Source organism: Equus przewalskii, chromosome 8 (assembly GCF_037783145.1).
Source record: "Equus przewalskii isolate Varuska chromosome 8, EquPr2, whole genome shotgun sequence".
Classification (NCBI taxonomy): Eukaryota; Metazoa; Chordata; class Mammalia; order Perissodactyla; family Equidae; genus Equus; species Equus przewalskii.
In genome coordinates this window covers 83185575-83206475 of record NC_091838.1, presented here as the reverse complement: position 1 = coordinate 83206475, position 20901 = coordinate 83185575, and the positions used below count along the sequence as shown (strand labels likewise).

General features: G+C 56.3%; 1 protein-coding gene across 3 annotated transcripts; it reads left to right on the top strand.

Annotated features, from left to right (window-relative positions):
• Positions 1–7030: 7030 nt before the first annotated feature.
• LOC139073298 (glycosyl-phosphatidylinositol-anchored molecule-like protein) lies at positions 7031–19338 on the top strand. Of its 3 annotated transcripts, none has more exons than XM_070631197.1 (4): positions 7031–7243; positions 8666–8756; positions 9390–9497; positions 18868–19336. In XM_070631197.1, the coding sequence occupies exons 2-4, from the start codon at positions 8684–8686 to the stop codon at positions 19155–19157; spliced, it is 471 nt and encodes a 156-aa protein (XP_070487298.1). In that variant the 5' UTR covers positions 7031–7243; positions 8666–8683; the 3' UTR covers positions 19158–19336. The 3 variants fall into 3 exon arrangements, with proteins under 3 accessions (XP_070487298.1, XP_070487299.1, XP_070487300.1); XM_070631198.1 differs by having other exon boundaries at positions 7200–7310; XM_070631199.1 differs by lacking the exon at positions 7031–7243 and adding an exon at positions 7343–7537 and having other exon boundaries at positions 18868–19338.
• Positions 19339–20901: the final 1563 nt, after the last annotated feature.

Sequence of the window (20901 nt, the reverse complement as noted above, 5' to 3'; positions counted from 1 at the left end):
CTCCGGGCCCATTTCTTGCCAGACGCCGCCGTGGCGGGAGGAGGCCCGCGGAGGGCGTCTGCGAAGGCGCTCGCGGCCCCGGTTCGCCCTCGCGCGGCGTCTCCGCGCGGCTCTGGCCCGGCCGTCCGCGCCGGCTCCCGCGGGCCCAGCTGCTCGCCCCGGGCCGTCTCGGCTCCTCGGCTTCGGCTCCGCTCGTCCTCACCTTGATTTCCAGGGCTGTGACAGGGCCGGAGCTCCCGCGTGGGGGCGGCCAGCCCCGAGCCGGCCCCCGGGGTCGCGGCAGACCGTCTTCGCTGGCCCTTGGCCGGGGACGTGTGCGCCCTTCGGCGGCGTCGGAGTCTGGGGGACGGTGTCGTCCTCGCGGCTGTTGTGTCGTCCAGTGTGTGTGCAGAGTGCAGCCGTCTCGGGATCGCTGCGGCCCGAAGGACCCGCCTTTCTCCCCTCTGCCGCTGGGCGGATGCTCGCGCGTTCACACCGGCGTCCGCGGCTGCACGGTGGCGCCTCGCGAGCGGCTCCCTGGGCGCCTTCTGCTGCGGACCCGCTGCGCTGAACTGTGCGGGGTGAGCGCTGATCCCCGCGGCGGCAGGGCAAGTCCGCCGTCTGCTGGGATCTCTGCAAGGACTGCGCTGTCCGTTGCCGGGTCCTCTCCTTCTGGGGCTCCAGGGACACAGATGCTCCATAGTCCGCTCTGCTCCTCAGTCCCCTCTCTCACTTCTGTTCGTTCTCCTCTTTCTCTTCCTCTGACTACCGGTTTGGATATTTTCTACAGACCTGTCTTCACGTTTCCTGTCGTTCCCTTTTGCTGAGCCTAGTTGGTGGTTAATTTCATCCAACGAGGGGGTGTTTTTGGTTTTCTTTTTAGGGAGGAAAATTCCCCCTGATTTAACATCCATTCCCAGTCCTTCTCTGTTTTGTTTTGTTTTGTTTCTTGCTTGAGGAAGATTAGCCCTGAGTTAACATCCGTGCCAGTCTTCCCCCCACTTTGCGTGTGGGACGCCTCCACAGCATGGCTGCTCAGTGGAGTCGGTCTGCACCCGGGGTCCGAACCCAAGAACCCAGGCTGCCGAAGCAGGGCAAGCAGAACTTTAACCACCGGCTGTCGGGCCTGGCCCCCCAATGAGTCTTTTACCTCCGGAGATCTTGTTTTTCTGTTCTTGAATGTCTCTTCGATGCTCTTGCTGGATGTTGTTTTCCTGTTGAACGTTTTCATCTTCTGAAAAGCCAATTATATCATCTCGTTCTCTTTAGTGTTCTGTTTAGAAGGATATACGGCACTTGCGTGCTGACGTCAACCTTTGGTGACTGGGGGTGGACTTCCCTTGTTTTATCAGCGTGCAGTCCCCTTGTCCTGCCTCAGAAGGGGCGGGGCCGAGGGTGTGTGGGGGGTGAGGCTGGCGGGCCACAGGAGCACAGAGCTGGGCTCAGCATCTCAGAGGGGCAGTGGCACTGAGGTGGGTCTGATGCCGGCCTCAGGCGGGCCAGGCGCTGCAGGGACACCCATGTCTTCCTGTGCACAGGGGTCAGAAAGCACCAGGAGGGATGACCTGGCCAAGACAGGGAGAGGGAGGGGAAGGTGAAGGGGGAAAGGGTGGACGTGGGCCCCATGGGGGCTCCTGAGAGAGCAGGAGGCCCAGCAGTGGTTGGGGGACCACTGGCGCAGCCTCAGGGAGAGGCAGCAGCAAAGGCTGCTGGAGAAGGTGTGCTGGGGAGGGGGAGTGAGTGAATGCACAGAGCTCTAGGGGATGGTGAGGTCCCTGGGGGCCGGGGACCACGGGGGCGTGGTAGTGGTGACAGGCCACCCACACCAACAGGCCACACCTGGCTCCGGCCCACGGGTGAGGAGCAGAGCAGATGGGCCGCCCCCGGCATCCGGTGGGAAAGGGCTCTGAATGCTGGTGGGTGCACAGGCGCCGGGTGTAACCCTGCAGCCACACAGCTGAACGAGTGGCTCTGCTCCTCGTGTCCAGGGCCAGGCACCACTGGAAATGACCCTCCTCCTTGCTTTGCTCCTGGCCATGGGCCTGCCACAGGTGGAGACAAACGTCACCGGGTCTGGAAAACAAGGTAAGTCTGGGCCCCTCAGCCTCCGGGGCTGGGGGAAGGAGGCAGGCTGGAATGGCTGTGCGGACACAGGGCAGTGACCCAAGTCGGGACCTGGCAGTGAGCCCAGGTGGGTGTGGGCACAGGAATCAGGGAGCAGGGGTGCATCAGGAGGGCGACCCGCTGACCTGGACACCTAGTGGGGGAGCTTCGTGATGTGGGGCTCGCGCACCCTGGGCGGCAGGGGTGGCCAGAACCCTGGTTTATTCTCCAGCACCCTGCTCTCGCCTCAGTGGCCCTGCCTCCTTGGGAGACGTCAGGCTGGAAGGCAAGCCTGGCCTGGCCCTGGTTGGGGCTTCCAGGGCTGTCTCTGAGCAGGGGAAAAGCTGCTAGAGGGTGAGCAGTTTCTCCCCCAGAGTGAGTCCCGCCCCAGCACAGACCCAACAGTGGGCTACCACGCAGGGGTCAGGACACAGGGCCTGGGGGGCCGAGGAGGGTGGAGCCGGTGCTGGAGGAGGCTCGGTGGGCCAGGAAGGTGGGTGGGAAAGCGAGTGTGTGCACATCTGTGTGGGGGTGTCGTGTGTGGGTGTGTCTGTGCGAAGGTGTGGGCGTGCACGTCAGGGTGAGAGTGTCTGGCTGTAGTGGTGGGTGCCTGTGCGTGTCCGTGTCCGTGTCCATGTCCACGCCGCAATGCGTGTCTGGGCGTGGGAGCGTGACTGAGACATACCCTGTGCGTGGGTGAGGGAGGCCCAGGAGAGAAGAGAAAGAACTCAGGGGACGCGGTGGGCGTGGGTGTGGGGAAGATGGCACCCACTGGTTTGCGCTCCCGAGGAGGCGCGAGAGGGTGTCTGCTAGAACTGGAGAACTTCACAAACATCCCGCTTTCTTTTTCATTCCTCATTTCAGACGTACTGAGATGTCACATTTGCGAGAGAGAGAATAATTTCAACTGCGCTGGTCCTACGAACTGTAGCGACAGAGAGACGTATTGTTCTTTTGCTGTTGTGAGTAAGTATCTCGGAGCGTTCCGGGGTCCCACAGGCAGACCACTACGCTATTTTCAGGAATTAGGGTCTGTTTACCTCGAAGGAGGATAAGTAATATCAAAGTGATCTGTTGTTTAACTTTGAAGAGCAAAGTCCTGAGAAGCCAGGAGTGCAAGCAGGCGACAGAGGTGACCAGCTCAGGCAGGAATGGTGCAGCTCCAGGGCAGCAGGCATCGCAGTTGGTCAAGACGAAATACTGGGGGTGGAAGAGATGAGTCGAGACTTAGCTTCATTTTTAAATGAAAAACCAAGCTTCAGTGACTTCAAACGTCCCACCGAGAATAGCTTTTCCAAGAGCTGTCCACACTTCGGGGTGTGGGCTTCAATGTGCTCTGAAAGGAGTGTGCGTCCTTTAGAAGGGTGGTGGAGACCGCGCTCTGCCACCCGTAATTCACCCGAGAACTTCCGGCCCCACGATGAGCTCCGTCCCGCAGTGGGTGGAAGGCCCAGCCTTACCCCAGGGCCGTTGTCAGCCCTCGAGAGTTCCGAGAGTTCTGCTTCAGTTCAGGACCATTCCGGGGCCTTCCACGTTCCAGGAAACGCGTGGGGCGCTGCGTTGAGGCTTACGCCTCTCTAGCCTCACGGGGACTTGATAACTTAGTAAATGGAAACTGATTTGCACCACGGAAGACACGTGTGTCTCAGTCACGCTCCCACGCCCAGACACACATTGCGGCGTGGACATGGACACGGACACGGACACGCACAGGCACCCACCACTACAGCCAGACACTCTCACCCTGACGTGCACGCCCACACCTTCGCACAGACACACCCACACACGACACCCCCACACAGATGTGCACACACTCGCTTTCCCACCCACCTTCCTGGCCCACCGAGCCTCCTCCAGCACCGGCTCCACCCTCCTCGGCCCCCCAGGCCCTGTGTCCTGACCCCTGCGTGGTAGCCCACTGTTGGGTCTGTGCTGGGGCGGGACTCACTCTGGGGGAGAAACTGCTCACCCTCTAGCAGCTTTTCCCCTGCTCAGAGACAGCCCTGGAAGCCCCAACCAGGGCCAGGCCAGGCTTGCCTTCCAGCCTGACGTCTCCCAAGGAGGCAGGGCCACTGAGGCGAGAGCAGGGTGCTGGAGAATAAACCAGGGTTCTGGCCACCCCTGCCGCCCAGGGTGCGCGAGCCCCACATCACGAAGCTCCCCCACTAGGTGTCCAGGTCAGCGGGTCGCCCTCCTGATGCACCCCTGCTCCCTGATTCCTGTGCCCACACCCACCTGGGCTCACTGCCAGGTCCCGACTTGGGTCACTGCCCTGTGTCCGCACAGCCATTCCAGCCTGCCTCCTTCCCCCAGCCCCGGAGGCTGAGGGGCCCAGACTTACCTTGTTTTCCAGACCCGGTGACGTTTGTCTCCACCTGTGGCAGGCCCATGGCCAGGAGCAAAGCAAGGAGGAGGGTCATTTCCAGTGGTGCCTGGCCCTGGACACGAGGAGCAGAGCCACTCGTTCAGCTGTGTGGCTGCAGGGTTACACCCGGCGCCTGTGCACCCACCAGCATTCAGAGCCCTTTCCCACCGGATGCCGGGGGCGGCCCATCTGCTCTGCTCCTCACCCGTGGGCCGGAGCCAGGTGTGGCCTGTTGGTGTGGGTGGCCTGTCACCACTACCACGCCCCCGTGGCCCCCGGCCCCCAGGGACCTCACCATCCCCTAGAGCTCTGTGCATTCACTCACTCCCCCTCCCCAGCACACCTTCTCCAGCAGCCTTTGCTGCTGCCTCTCCCTGAGGCTGCGCCAGTGGTCCCCCAACCACTGCTGGGCCTCCTGCTCTCTCAGGAGCCCCCATGGGGCCCACGTCCACCCTTTCCCCCTTCACCTTCCCCTCCCTCTCCCTGTCTTGGCCAGGTCATCCCTCCTGGTGCTTTCTGACCCCTGTGCACAGGAAGACATGGGTGTCCCTGCAGCGCCTGGCCCGCCTGAGGCCGGCATCAGACCCACCTCAGTGCCACTGCCCCTCTGAGATGCTGAGCCCAGCTCTGTGCTCCTGTGGCCCGCCAGCCTCACCCCCCACACACCCTCGGCCCCGCCCCTTCTGAGGCAGGACAAGGGGACTGCACGCTGATAAAACAAGGGAAGTCCACCCCCAGTCACCAAAGGTTGACGTCAGCACGCAAGTGCCGTATATCCTTCTAAACAGAACACTAAAGAGAACGAGATGATATAATTGGCTTTTCAGAAGATGAAAACGTTCAACAGGAAAACAACATCCAGCAAGAGCATCGAAGAGACATTCAAGAACAGAAAAACAAGATCTCCGGAGGTAAAAGACTCATTGGGGGGCCAGGCCCGACAGCCGGTGGTTAAAGTTCTGCTTGCCCTGCTTCGGCAGCCTGGGTTCTTGGGTTCGGACCCCGGGTGCAGACCGACTCCACTGAGCAGCCATGCTGTGGAGGCGTCCCACACGCAAAGTGGGGGGAAGACTGGCACGGATGTTAACTCAGGGCTAATCTTCCTCAAGCAAGAAACAAAACAAAACAAAACAGAGAAGGACTGGGAATGGATGTTAAATCAGGGGGAATTTTCCTCCCTAAAAAGAAAACCAAAAACACCCCCTCGTTGGATGAAATTAACCACCAACTAGGCTCAGCAAAAGGGAACGACAGGAAACGTGAAGACAGGTCTGTAGAAAATATCCAAACCGGTAGTCAGAGGAAGAGAAAGAGGAGAACGAACAGAAGTGAGAGAGGGGACTGAGGAGCAGAGCGGACTATGGAGCATCTGTGTCCCTGGAGCCCCAGAAGGAGAGGACCCGGCAACGGACAGCGCAGTCCTTGCAGAGATCCCAGCAGACGGCGGACTTGCCCTGCCGCCGCGGGGATCAGCGCTCACCCCGCACAGTTCAGCGCAGCGGGTCCGCAGCAGAAGGCGCCCAGGGAGCCGCTCGCGAGGCGCCACCGTGCAGCCGCGGACGCCGGTGTGAACGCGCGAGCATCCGCCCAGCGGCAGAGGGGAGAAAGGCGGGTCCTTCGGGCCGCAGCGATCCCGAGACGGCTGCACTCTGCACACACACTGGACGACACAACAGCCGCGAGGACGACACCGTCCCCCAGACTCCGACGCCGCCGAAGGGCGCACACGTCCCCGGCCAAGGGCCAGCGAAGACGGTCTGCCGCGACCCCGGGGGCCGGCTCGGGGCTGGCCGCCCCCACGCGGGAGCTCCGGCCCTGTCACAGCCCTGGAAATCAAGGTGAGGACGAGCGGAGCCGAAGCCGAGGAGCCGAGACGGCCCGGGGCGAGCAGCTGGGCCCGCGGGAGCCGGCGCGGACGGCCGGGCCAGAGCCGCGCGGAGACGCCGCGCGAGGGCGAACCGGGGCCGCGAGCGCCTTCGCAGACGCCCTCCGCGGGCCTCCTCCCGCCACGGCGGCGTCTGGCAAGAAATGGGCCCGGAGCGAAACCCAGAAAATCTCGGCGTTTGCAGAGTAAGAGCACCCTTCCAAATCACAGATGCCCCTCCTCATTCCCAGGGGAAAAACGACACATCTGGGGCAGTGTAAGGATCAAGCCGGGACGGAAGGAGCCTCGAGCGACGCGGCAGGAAAAGCAGGCTCTGCAAGTGGACGCGGGACGCAGGAGGGCCGAGACCGCGCGCACCGCCACCGCCACCGCCACGACCCGAGAGCGGATTCCAGGCCAACGAAGGGCCCGCCCGGAGGCCTCGCAGACGGCAGAGGCGGGAGCGGGAGGGGGTGCTGGGAGCCCGGGGGCGGGCAGCGCGGGCGCGGGAGGCCGCGGGGCAGGCAGGGGGCGCGGCGCGGGGGCGGGAGGGCGCGGGGTGCGGAGTGCGGCGCGGCCGCACGGATGGCTGGGTGGCACCAACGGGACCCCAGGACCCCTGCTCGAGGGCGGCTGGGCTGACCCTGCCCGGCATCCGTGTGAGGGCCGCCCCCCGGACCCGCGGACGCTGACCTGGACCAAAGTCCAAGCTGCCCGCGCCCGCCCGCCATCCCCGCGCCCAGACCTTCCGGAGCCTGCCCGTGACCGCCCCCCCCCCCCAACCCTCTGGAACCTTCGGCGCTGAACGTCGCGGGTGGGTGGGGCTCAGGCAGGGGTGAGCGCCAGGAGGACGCTCAGGGCCTGAGCGCAGTTCCCGCAGCAGGAGCGGGTCCTCAGCTGTCTCCCGTGGGCCTTCTCGCTGCTTCTAGAAGGTTCGTTTGGCCTGCGGATGGGCTGCGTCTCCCCAAAGGCGCTTCCGTCAGAGGCCTGGGCGAGAAGGTTCGGGAAGGTTGTGGGTGCTTCTCTAAGGGCGCTGGGTGGTACAGAAGGTTCCAGACGGTTCTGGACACTTCCCGAAGCGGGGCGGGGTGTGTGTCAGGCACTCAGAAGGTTCCAGAGGGTTCTGGGCGCTTCCGTCAGACGCGCGGGCGGCACGGAAGGTTCCACAAGGACGGGGCGCCTCACGGGCGGGCGTGGGCCGCGCTGAGGGTCGAACCTCAGTCCAGGTCGGTGGCGGCGCGTTATGGCGGCGACCATCCCGGGTGCCCGGGGAGGGTGCGGTCGAGTGGTGCCGCCCCGACGTCCAGACGTGGGTACAGGCGGACGACATAGTCCCCTGCCCGTCCCGCGCCCTCCCGCCCCAGGCGGCGCCCCTTCACCGTCCCAGGCACTCCCGCCCCCACACAGGACCCCCCCCCCCCCCACCGCGCCCTTCTGCGCAGGTCCCGTGGCTTCAGGTGCCCGCATAGTTGAGCCCCTCAGCCCATCCGCTGAGGGTGAGAGTCAGGGGCTGCCACCACCTGGGTGGGTCTCCTCGGGGTGACGGGCAGCCAGCAGGGGAGGCCCCTCCCCTCAGAGAGGCTTGGCACTGAGGGGTGATCCTACTCCCGAACAGGGAGATGGGGTGCCCAGGGAGCCGGGCAGCTTGGGGCCAGGGCAGGCAGTTTCCGGAAGGACCACAGGCTTCTGCAGCAGTGAGGGTGCAGATGGGTCCCTGCAAGAAGATGTGTCCGGTGCAGAGACTGCCTCGTGCTGGGGAGAGGAGGGGAGGGGGGGAGGGGGCATTCCCTTGCGCACAGTGCTTCTGACACCTGGACTCAGGGTTGACGTGCCACACACTCTCCCCTGCCATTAATTCAGGGCTGCATGATACCCAGGCTGGGGAAGACAGCATTCCACGGGGGCATACTTTCCTAGTCACACTGGGGACCGCTTGCAAGTCAGGCTTCTGGCATCTTCTGCATTAGCTCCCCTATTTGAGTCACACCCCCCCACACACACTTGTCAAGGTGCTTGTTCGAGCAGGAAATACCTCAACGGACAGTGTGTTCAAGCACTTTTCACAAGTTGTCCCTGAGGTCAGGAGTCACCCAGTCGATAAGGAGAAGCACTTGGGGGCGCGGGGACCTCGTGTGCTCCACGTGGAGGTGGGCCCAGGACGTGGCTGATTCGGCTGCGCTCTGCCTTCTGGAGAGCAGGGAGGATGGCTCTGTCTACGATGAAGGCGTGAGCATGGCAAAAGCTTCGTGTGCGGGAAAGGCCCAGCCCCCCAGTTCCTGTAGCCAGAGTCACTGCTGGTGGATGCTGGGAGCCATGCCCTTGCTGATGTGCACCCTGGGTCTCCTCACCTGCAGGGTCAGCTCCTGCAGGAAATGATGCTCGCCTATGCCTTGCTCCTGGCCGTGGTGTTGCCAGTGGTTGATATGAATGCAACTGGAAGCGGTTGTAAGTATCAGGCCCTGTGACGGCCTGGAGGGGCTGAGAATTCCCGGGGTCATCTGGGTCGCTGGAAGTGCGTGAGTGGAAATTTCATCACCTGGTCCAGCTGAGGTCTCCTTTGTCAGTGGGGTTGGTAGGCCCAGGGTGGATTTGGAGAGCGTCCATGAGCGAGGTCAGGTCCGTGAGCGGGTCAGAGGGATCAGGGCTTTCCCCAAACAGCAGTGACCCGCAGACCTGAGGAGGGGTCTCTAGCTGCGTCCCTTGCGCATCTGGGACAGGCAGATGTGGCCGAGTCCAGGGAAATCTGGGACGGCGCTGGCCTCTCACGATGGTCAGGCCTTCCTAAGGCTCGTGGACCCGCTGTACAGAGCGTGGGCTCCCCTCATCTGGCCGTCCGGGGGCGTTCCCTACGGTGTGTCTCTGGGGACAGGTAAAGGTCCTGGGTGTACCCGGCTTCCACCCAGGGAGCCAGTCCTGCCCAGACTCAGAGCCCACCGAGGCGGCTGGTCTGTGCAGGCCTCTGGAAGTGCTGTGAGGCCGCAGGAAGGGCCAGCTGCTGGTGGAGGGGGCGGTGGGCCCCGAACAGGAAGGAAAAGGCAAGTTGCAGCAGGATGTTGATGCTGCTCTCCTTGCACGCAGGGACCTATAGTCTGAGATGCCATGACTGTTGGGCCATCAACACCTTCGTTTGTGCAAACGTCAGAACATGTCCCTATCACGTCAGGCGCTGTCTGACGGTCTCTATTCGTAAGTACCTGTTTCTCTGTCTCACACCTGGTGAATTAGTGACCCCACCTGAGCAGTTTCAGGGGGCAGGGCCAATCTGTTTTTCCTCGGCACCAGCCCTTGGCCCCTGGCCCGCTCTTTTTCCCATCCTGAGACATGTTCCCAGGTGCTAGGCTCGGCCCCAGGAAAGGGCTGCGTGCCCCGTCCGGGAGAGCCGCATCTCCTGCGAGGCCTCCAGGGGCTGGGAGGATTGCCGCCCCCAGGCCTCCAGCCCTCGTGGTCCCTGGTCACGTGTGTAGATGCCCAGTGCTGCCTGGGCTATTCCTCGTTGCACGTTTGATTCTGGCCATCTGGGGAGGGCTTCCAGCTAAGCAGGCCCAACAAGTGGAGGCACCCTGCACTCCTTGGAGCAATGCCTACTCCACACTGATGCCAAGGCCAAGTGTGGGGTCAGGGCAGAGCCTGGTCTTCCAAGATGCTCTCATTCTCTGAGAAAGGCGTCCCTCTCCCGAGGGTCCAGGCCTCTGGAACCCGTACGGCCAGGCCGGGACACGTTTGATTAAGCTGGGAGGCCGCAGCCTGGGCATGGCCTGGCGGGGCGCTGGAGGCTTGTCTGGGGCCCTGCGCAGGCCCACTGGCTCCTGTTCTCCCAGGGACGGTGACTCTCGTTGCGTCTTCACACTCAATTTTGTGTCCAAAGCACCCCACAAACCAGCCCCCTGATTCCATCTCTTCATCGGACCAGCTGCCGTCACCCTGCGGGCATCTGCCGACTTGGGACACAGGCGGGAGCTGAGAAACTGTGCTTTGCTCCTGCAGTGGGCACCTGTCTGGTGGGGCTCTCTGCCGACCAGTATCCAGTCTTCTGGCTGACCCGGCCCCTGTGGTTCTTCTCATGACTGCGAGATGCCCTTCAGCAGTAGCCACTGGGAAACTTTGAGGAAATAAAGGTTTATTACCTACAACACCTGGAAAGTACACAGCCCGCCTGGGGCCACACAGCGACGTCGTGGGGAGAGAGAGTGAGCAAGCGTGGGTCTGGGATGCTGCTTTTATTGGGGTCGAGAGGGGGGCCGAGGGTTTTGCAGGTTCTCTCTTTGTTGGTGAATCTAAAACATAAGAGTGGGCATTTAGAGTTCAGGAAGAGAAAACAGAAGAGGCCCCGAAAGTCAGTTCTAGAAACCAACCAGGATCTGTGACACAGTGGAGCCTGGGGTGGGGGCTGGCTCTTACGGAGTCCTGTGGCTTTCACCTTCTTCTTGGGGATAGCTGCCTCAGCCGTGGATGCCCCTTTGAAGTGGGGGCCTCCGCAATCAAAGCTGACACTTGCAAAGCTGACACAAAGCCAGGCACTTGCATTCAAACAGAAAAGCCAGCTGTCAGGGCTGCGCAGCAGCATGTCTGAGACCCGAGGGTGAGTCGTGTGTCGTCATGCTGGGATTACGGCTCCGGAGGGGTCCTGGGAGCTGTTCCCAAAAGCTTCAGCCCTGTATGGCTTGGGTTATACGAGGCCCAGGGAGAACTTGTGTGAGATTTACAAGGCAGAGGTGAAGCAGAGATGGTTACTCTGGAAGGTCCTGGTGGTGGTACCCAGTGGTGGACGCCAGGGGACCCCAGCCTGTCCTCGCTCTTACCCTGCTCCATGTCCATCCCATCATCCCCACTGCTGGGCCTTTCGTCCGAAGGCGGTTCCTGAGGCTCCCGCCGGTGCTTTGGCGCTGCCTGCATAAGCGACAGCTGCTCTGCCGCAGCACTGCAAACATCTGTGTAAGGCTTCCCGCGGGGGCCAGAACAGAGGACAGAGGCGCACGGCTTTCGATATCTTTCTGCGGCGTTCTTCTGCCCTGCCTCGGCTTCAGGTGGCCCTGGCTGGGCTGTCTGTGACCGTCAGCCCCCACACCATACACTTCCCTTTCTCAGCCCCTCCCACACGCAGGGAAGTCAGAACACCTGCATTGAATAACTTACCCCCCCATAGAGCTCAGAGGTTCGGTTTTCCTGAATGACCCTGATGGATTCTGGGACAGAGCATTTAGGAGAGCACTTGGCAGAGATTTGGGAGTGCTGGCGTGATCAGATAATTTCCCCTTCAGGGTATTTGCTGCTTTCTGGGGCTGTGCAGGGTGGTAAACAGAAAACCTCCATGGAGACATTTGGAATGTCAGAGACAGCTTCCACTGACACCAAGAATCATTGACGTATTGGCGGACGGACAGACACATAGTCTGTGGGACAGAATACAGAACCGAGAAATAACCCCACACAAATATGGCCAAATGAGTTTTGACAGAGATGCCAAAGCAATCAATGAGAAGGGGTAGCCTCTTCAACATCCACAGGCAAAAGTGAACCTTGACCGAAACCTCAAGCCTTCGACACAGGTCAGCTGAAATGGATCATGGGCTTAAATGTAAAAGGTAAAACTCAAGCTTTTACAAAAGGAGAACGCATGGGAGAAAGTCTTTGGCATTTACGGCAAGCAAAGAGTTGTCGGCCTTGATGCCAAAGCACGACCAATGAAAAGTAAATTGGTCACACTGGACCTCCAGCAGTTAGAATACGTTTCTGTGTGAAAGCCCCTGTTCAGAGGATGAAGACATGAGCTGCAGCGTGGGGGACAGTTCGTGCAGACCACATGTCCCACAAGGGAGTCGTATCTTGAGCACACACAGAACTTTCAAAAGCCAACAGTAAAAACGCAGCCGATCTCATCATAAAATGGACAAAGACATGAAGAGACCTACCACCGAGTGGCTTCGCACAGAGTAATTAAGCACACGAATAGACTTCAACATCTTTACCCACTAGGGCAAAGGCAAGTTAAAAACACAGTTAGAGATCACTCATCAGAGTGGCCAAAATAATCAGTGGTGCCCGAACCAAATGCTGGCCAGGATGTAAAGCAGCCAGGTTGTTCCTGCTTTGACAGTGACAGTGAGAATGGTGCAGGCACCGTGGAGAAGAGAGTGGCAGTTTCCTTCAAAGGTAAGCCTACAACGACCGCACGTTCCCCAAATTGCACTTCTGGGTGTCTTCCCCAGAGAAGTGCCAACTTACATCCACACAGAAACACTCACGTGGGTGTTGACAGAAGCTTCATTTGTGATACTCCGAACCTGCAAGCAGCCGGGATGTCCCTCACTTAGTAAAGGGTAAACAAACCACGGGCCCTCCTCAGCGTGCGACGTTACTCAGCAGGGAGAGAGAGCCAAGTGTGGATAGGCGAACCAGCTTGAATGACGAGCCAGGGAATTATGCTGAGCCGAAAAGACAATCTGCGTAGGTTCCATGGCATGTAGCCCCATTTCTGTGGCGTTCTAGGAATGACAAACTCAGAAGGATGGACACCAAGTTAGTTTTGTGGGGGTCAAGGTTTGGGGCTTTGTGCGGACAAGAGGTTAGTGGGTCCCGTGGAAGGGACAATGGGGGCGATGAAACCGTTCTCTGCCCTCGTTCTTTTGAATGCCGGTACCCTAGCTAATTGTGACATTGGGCTGCAGCTGGGCAGGATGTTACCTCTGGAAGCAACTGAGTAAGGGACACACGGGACCTTTCTGCACTTCCTGCAACTGCATTTGAATATACAGTCATCTGAAAGTGAAATGTTTGACGGAGAAGAAATTTAAAAAGTAGCATGCCATCAATTACGTGCCTACAAAATGGTTATAGTTAGGAGCCTAAGACGTTGAGAGTGAGCGAAGAGTCGTATGTTCTGTTTGTTAGAGACGTGCTTTAAAAGAAGAACACAAGAAGTTTGAATATAAATAGAGAAAATGCTACACAATTTAACTACTGCCTCAAGGAGGCTCTTACACACACTGAGGCAAAGTAAACATTAAGACAAGAGCATTACTGTGTGAAGAGCCACGTTTTATGGAGATGACGGGATAAGTCTACCAGGAAGTGAGCGCGATCTAAATTCGGACGTGCCCAATAACACGGGATGAAGAAACATACAGAGGGGCCAGCCCGGCGGCACAGCGGTTAAGTGCACACGTTCAGCTTCTCGGCGGCCCGGGGCTCGCCTGTTTGGATCTTGGGTGCGGACATGTCACCGCTTGGCACACCATGCTGTGGTCGGCGTCCCACACATAGAGTAGAGGAAGACAGGCATGGCTGTGAGCTCAGGGCCGGGCTTCCTCAGCAAAAAGGAGGATTGGCAGCAGATGTTAGCTCAGGGCTAATCATCCTCAAAAAAAAAAAAAGAAATAGAAAATACATACAGAAAAACTTGGATAGAACTGAGGAACCGCAGGCAAATGCACAAGAGTGTAGTTGTCGTTAACACAGCTCTCCGTAGCTTCTGGAGGCTAGAGCGGGGAGGCGAGACTTATTACGGCCGTAGACCAGGGGTCGAGGAACTTCTTCTGTAAAGGACCGGATGGTGAAGGGTCATCTAGTTACTGTCACAACGACTCGACACTGCCTTTGTGGGGGTGAAGCAGTCATCGAGGAGAAGTAACACGTGATCGTTGCTATGTTCCAACAAAGCTGTACTTGTAAGTACGGTTCGTGGACTGGATTTGTCCCGTGGGCTCTTGTTTGCCAACCTCTGCTATAGGAGATGTGAACACCGCCGTTATAAACAAGGAGTGATCACCACATATGACAGCACAGCCAGAGAGGATTAAATGCACACTCTTTTTACAAGGTGGCGTATGATATTTATGAAATTGAGTTCATGCCATGGTGTAACGCAAGCATCAACAAATGTCAGATGATGCAATTTATTTAGAGTTCCTTCTCTAATGCAGTGCAGTGAAGCTAGAAACTGTTACTCAGCAGTGAACTAGAGAACCCCCAACAGCTTAGTAATTATGCATCTGTCAATAACCAATTACACAAAAGAGAGGCCACAACAGAAATTAGGAACTATTAAGGTCTGAATGATTATGGAGATGTGACATGTCAAAACTGAGTGGGAAGCAGCTAAAGGAGTGCTTAGAGCAAAATCTATAGCATTGCTGGCATCTAGTAGGAGAGAAGAAAGGGTGAAAAAGAGCTAAGCTTCCGTTCAAGAAGATAGAAAACACACGGAGAATCCACCCAAAGACACGAGGAAGGGACTATGAGGAGGAGAGTAGAAACATTCACAATGGGAAAAAACCCCACACAGGTAAAATCCACAAAGCCAATAGGCGGTTCTTTGGAAGGATTCGTAGTATTGGGAAAACAGTAAGAGAAATGAAAGACAGAGAAATAAAAGTCACGTTTCTGATATCAGAAGCGAAAAGAGAGGCATCAGTCAGACCCTACAGACCCTATAAAGAAAAGACGAGGCTGTTATGAACAGTGTTCCCATGAGAAACCTGACATTCCCGAGGAAGTGAACAAAAGCTTGAAAACACAACTTAACCCTATCTGACCCACAATGAGATTGTAAAGCTGAAGTGTCCCGAATCCTTTCTGAAAAACCTACCCACCCAGAGGCTGCCCCCGGCCAACGGCTCACTAGTTTTAGGGGAGAAATCACCCCAACCCTATGCAAACTCTTCCAGATAATAAACAAGAAGGAGTCGCTGCCCAGCCCCTCCACGACGACAGCTTAACCCTAACACCAAAGCCCAGCACAGACACTGGAAGAATGGGAAATCACCGACGAGCCTCCCTTATGGCTAGAGATGCAAAAATGCCAACCAAATCTTAACCGAGAAAGTCCTCGTACATGTAAGCCAGCCCACACCCGAGGCAACGCAGTCTCCTGGATGGGATCCTGGGACAGGAAAGAACATTAAGGAAAATGAATGGAATCTGAATAAAGTGTGGAGCTGAGTGAAGAAGGTTGTATCCATATTCCTTCGTTATTTGGGACGAATGTGCCATAGTGGTGTAAGGAGTGAGAGACGAGGGGACTGGGCGTGAGGTACGTAGGAGCTCTTTGTACTATCTTTGCAACGTTTCTGCAAACCTGAGACTATTTTAAACGAAGAAGTTCGCTCACTCACACACATCATAACCCCTACCTCATGGGTTAGTCACAGAATTGCGCTGTGGGTACAGCTTGAGGCTCCCTAGTTCAATTCACCGTTTTAACAAAGAATGGGAAGCGTCACATAATCACGATCGTAGATGCTGAAAACTTTTTGATAAAAAATCCAACACTCTTTCCCAGTTAAAAAGAAAACTGAAGAAATGGAAGCAGAAAGGAAATTTTATCTCCAGGAAACTGTGAGAATTCGATGAGAACGTAGGGAGACTTTCCCTTGAGGAGAAAGTGGGGCAGGAGGGCCGCTCTCGCCCCTCCCGCTCCCCGTGCATCAGAGTCCTCGGTTGGCTCAGCTAGGCCACAGGAGGAGACAGAATACATGGGGGTGGAGAGACGGGAAGTGAATGGCCGCTGTTCACCAAGACAACTTTCGAAACGACGAGTGATCTTAGCAAGGGCCCTGCATACGAGGTCCGGACTCACAACTCAACTTAAAAGATCAATTGTCTTTTTATACACCAACAACAAATTGAATATGAGGTATACGAAAGACCATGCCGCTTTAAAAAGCACCACAGTATCGATGCCTAGGAAGAAACCCAATTCGATTTGTGCAAGATCGCCACCCTGAAACTGCGTCACCACTGTTGAAGTTAAAGACCGAAGCCGCTAGAAGGATGCCCCGAGATTATGGGTCGTGAGACCCAATAGAGCCAAGATGGCTGCTCTCCACAATGCATCCACAAACTCTGTGAAATTCCACTCGGAGTCCCAGCAGGTTCCTCTGCGTGCGTGTGTGCGTGTGTGTGTGTGTGTGTCTCTGGGACCAGTAGATGCCAAATGTTCAAATGTTTCTGGAGATAGAAAGGGCCAGGAACAGCCAAGGAAATCTTTTCTTTTAAGGATCGGCATCAGAGCTAAAAACTGTTGCCAGTCTTCTTTTTTGATGTTTTTTTCTTCTCCCCTAACCACCCCTCCCCCCCGCGCCCCAGTTCTTGGCTGTGTATTCTCGTTGTGGGCGCCTCTGGTTGTGCCATGTGGGACACTGCCTCAGCATGGCCTGATGAGCGGTACCTTGTCCATGTCCAGGATCCGAACCCGCGAAACCCCAGGCCACCAAAGCAGAGCACGCGAACTTAAGCACTGGGCCACGGGGCTGGCCCCCAGCGAAGGCCATCGTGTGGAAGAAAGAAGCTGGAGGACTTGCACTCTTCACCGTCAAGATTATATACATCATTTCACTAATTAAACAGCGTGGTATTGGTGTCAGGATTGAAACATAGACCAAAAGAGGAGAGAAGAGAACGCAGAAGCCACATCTATCCAGGTGCGTCCTCCTGACAAAGCTGACCCGCAGCCTGGTGGGAAAGGATGCTGTGCTGCAGTCACGAGGGGTGGACAGATGAGACGTTACAGACAATATTTACAGTGTCCGAAAGAAACAGTTTCAGGTGGTTTGTAGATCTCAATGTAAATACCAAAAGAATAAAGTTGCTTTTAAAGGGAAACCTAGAAGAATACCTTTATGTCCTGGGGATAATTAAGAATTTTAAAAAACAGAGCACAATTGTGGTACTCACATAAGAAAAAGGTGTTAAATGGGATTACACAAAAATTCGCCGTGTCTTGACTATCAGACGACTGCCCCTCAGAAGACAGTGATAAGACAGTAAAAATACAAGCCACTGAGGTCGGGAAAGCCTTCAAGACGCATGTGCTAAAGGACTCACATTCAGAAGATAGAACGAGCTGCCTCCTACTAATGAATAATTGAAAATGCAGTCCTCCAAGAGAAATTTGAGCAGAAAGCTTGACAGCAATGGACCAGAAAGTGACATCTCAAGGGGTAGTTAATCTAAGAAAAGTTGCTCAACATCATCATTCTTGGTGGAAATACGGCGGAAACCACCATACAATAAACCCAAAAGGAATGACTGAGCATTCAAACACCACCTGCTATGTGTTGGCAAGACTGTGAGGAGCACACGATCCTTTGGAGTGTAAATAGGTCCAAGCACTCTGGCAAACTCTTGGTGTCTGCTGCAGTCGTGCGTATGCATCTCAAAGCCTCAGCATTCCCGCCCCCAGGTGCACACCTAACAAAGCCTCCACGGGCTCCCCTCCAGACGAGGTCGCGATTAGGCCCTGCAGCGCCACTCGGGGCAGATAACACTCGGAAAGCACCTCAGCGTCCATCGCAAGACACTGCGGCCTAGTCGTCAATGGAACAGCACACAGCTAAGAGAGTGAACGTTCTGTGACGAGGCGCCCAGCAGGGACGAAGGCCACCAACACAACGTGGGCAAAAGAAGCCAGACACAACAACAGGCAGGGTAGGATTTCCTTTTCGTAAATTTCAAAAACAGGCAAAACCAAAGGATAGGCTTAGAAATCCAGACACTTTGTAGCTTGGGCCGTGGCTGCTCATATGCCCGAACAGAGGAGCAGAGTGAGGACTTCGGGGGCTCTCATCCAGCTCTGTTGCTTGAGCCGGACGCTGGTTCCATAGTCGTGTGTACTCTGTGAAAATCCGTTAAGCTGTCGACTTAAGATCATGCAGTTTTCTGCAGCATGTTGGAGTTCCATAAACTCTTTACATAGAAAATAAAACCAGGTGACTGGAGTTTAGCCATTTGTGCCTCCTGGTGTTAGTCAGGAGGCCACCCCAGAGGCATGAAGGGATAAACGGATCGTGGCAAGTTCCAGGAGCAAGTATTTGTGTAAACACTGTGAGGCTACAAGGGGAACAGAACCGGCGAATGAGGGCTGAGGAATTTAACCCAGGCATTCTTGAAGGAGGCCTCAGATGGAGCCTTGGTCAGGCAGCACTGGTTGGCCCAGGCCATTGGGCGAGCCCACCAGCGACGGTGATCCCAGGAGCTGTGGGACCCTCCTTCGGATGGTGCATCGAGTCAGCGCTGGGGCGCAGGTTGGCATCAAGGGCGTATCAGTGTTTATATGTTGGGCCAGGAGCTGGGAATGCCAGGCTGTGCGGCCCAGGCAGGAGCCATGCCAACTAAAGGGGCCATGCCAACTGCAGAAGACCAGCTGGAGGCCACACTAACAGGGCCACTCCGCTTGAGGGTCCGTGTGATCTTTGGGACACGAGCAATACGTGTTTCCTGGTCTCCATTTTCTTTCTAGAGCCCTGGAATTCCTATGACGAAGAGTGAGTAGGACATTTCACTTGCAGAGCGACATGATGAGGTGCCATAATGCTATTTAGGGAGGGCAGAGGCAGAAGTGAGGGGCAGTGCAGATAGACAGCCACGGCCAGGAGAAGTTGTTCGTGGGGTAAGCAGAGCCTGTAGCACACCCGGATGTTCCTTCTCAGTCCAGAATTCTGGCAACGTAGTAACACGCGGGCTGTCGAATGTGGGCATGGAGCAGGGACAGGGAATGTGCTGTGATATTGGCAAGCAGAAAATGTGAAATCAATGATTTTCATCTCTACTTCTCTTTTAGGTTTGAACTTGCGCGAACTACTCATCTACAAGAACTGTACATACAACTGCACGTTTATATATACACCCCAAATGCCTCCTGAAGCCCCAAGAAGATTTAAAACAAATAGTTTCTATTATGTTCAGTGTTGTAATCATAACACTTGCAATCACGCAGGACCTACTAATGTTGAGAGGGACATTGTACCCCCGGAGCCAATTGAGGAGGTGTTAGAAGGAACGGTGCGCTTGGGGGAGTCCACGTTTTTCCTGAGCTTTGCTTCCATCCTAATCAGCAATTCACTGACGTGAGAAGCCCTCCTTGGAGGGTTTGATCATCTCCCTCCATTTCTCAGAGCAAGTTCGCCCTCCTTTGCTCTCTTGTGAACCAGAGACACTGATCCACAGGTCCCCCGTTGGCCAGTTACCCATTTCAGCTTATTTCAAGAGAGAAGTAAAGAACGTTATTGGTTGGGGACTGTGTACTCAGAGATTTCTTTGTGGTTTCAGTATTTGATCTGTTTTTCCCTCTTTAGACATCACCTCAGGAGTCGAGCAAGAACATCCTGCCACTTTAGCATACAGAGGCTGAGTATTTCAGTCAGAAGCAAAGCGGTTACAGGGCACGGTCTACTTGTCAGCTGAAAGAGAGGTCCCACTATGCTCAGACCACCGGTGCCTGAGGCCACCTGAGACTCCATCCTTGCAGTTCTCGGGTCGGGACGACAGAAGCGGGGAGGGTGCTTGGTGACGAGGCAGCCGTGGTCAGTAGGGCCTGACATTCGAGGCTGTCCGGCGCTTTGTGTGGGTCAGTCACACGAGTTCTGCAGGACCTGGAGTCCTCTCTCCAAATGGCTCCTGGCTTCACACACGCGCTGGGACGTTGGCCCAGATGCTGACATCTGAGAAGGGTGAGGGGGCCTCAAGCCGGCTGGTGACTGCCTTGAAATGGCAGGGGGAGCTCCCGGCTGCTGCCATCGCTCTCATGGCGCCCGGGGTCGGTATTGGAAAATGGTGTGGAGGGAACAGAAAATCAAGACCCTCTCTGCTCTCTTCCTCCCCCTCCTCCTCCTTTAAACCAATACCTGAGTTTCAATGACTGACACAAAGTTCACTGACATAAAGATTCACCCTTTTAACAGGGTATCAATCAGTGGTTTTTAGCATATTCGCAATGTGTGCAACCATCGCCACTGTCTGATTCCAGAACATTTTGTGCCCAAAGAGCAACCCCAGGTCACAGAGGCAGCTGCTCCCATTCATCCTCTCGCAGGCCTTGGCCGCCACCGCTCTGCTTGCGGTCTCTGTGGACTCGCCTATGCTGGGTCTCTGAGGCAGGGCTCTCCAGAGGAACAGAACCAACAGGGATCTAAACACACGTAGTGAGAGAGGACCGGACGGGGGAGGAATGAGAGAGGGAAAGAGAAGGGGGAGGAGAGACATAATTATCAGCAGTGTAAATAAAAAGGGACTCATACGTAGTCTTCATATAATAACGCTAAAGAACATGGAAAACCAAGAGTTCCTAAAAGCACCCAGAGATTAAATTGGGATCACATGTAGGGGATGGCAATTCCACTCATAGACAACCTTTCAGCATCAACAACGTAAGCCAGGTGACAGTGGAGTCATGTGGTAGTTCATGCTTACTGATACGACGCAACATCCAAAGATGTGTGTGGCTCCAACGTGAAAGAAACTATTTCTGACATAAAGTCTAAAATCACAATTTCTAATAAGCTAATAGTTCTCCCACCAGTAAATTCAATGTATGGTGCCCAAGTTCTCCAGGGAAAGCTGGTGGAAAGGGAAATAACATGGAGGTCCATACATGGGACCTTTCCATGGACTAGGACCAGAAGACACACAGATGATGTTTGCCCTGATTCCATTGGCTCAAACTCAAACACATGGGGCCAGCCCCGTGGCCGAGTGGTTACGTCAGTGCACTCTGCTTCAGCGGCCCAGGGTTTGCTGGTTAGGATCTTGGCTGTGGACATGGCACCGTTCATCAAGCCATGCTGAGGCAGCGTCCCACATAGCACAACCAGAGGCA

Bases quoted from the DNA above. Each gene is read 5' to 3' on its own strand.
- LOC139073298 (XM_070631199.1), top strand. From the start codon at position 8,684: ATGATGCTCGCCTATGCCTTGCTCCTGGCCGTGGTGTTGCCAGTGGTT. The intron at 8,757-9,389 runs GTAAGTATCAGG...CCTTGCACGCAG, and splicing joins GAATGCAACTGGAAGCGGTT to GGACCTATAGTCTGAGATGC. The intron at 9,498-18,867 runs GTAAGTACCTGT...CTTCTCTTTTAG, and splicing joins CTGTCTGACGGTCTCTATTC to GTTTGAACTTGCGCGAACTA.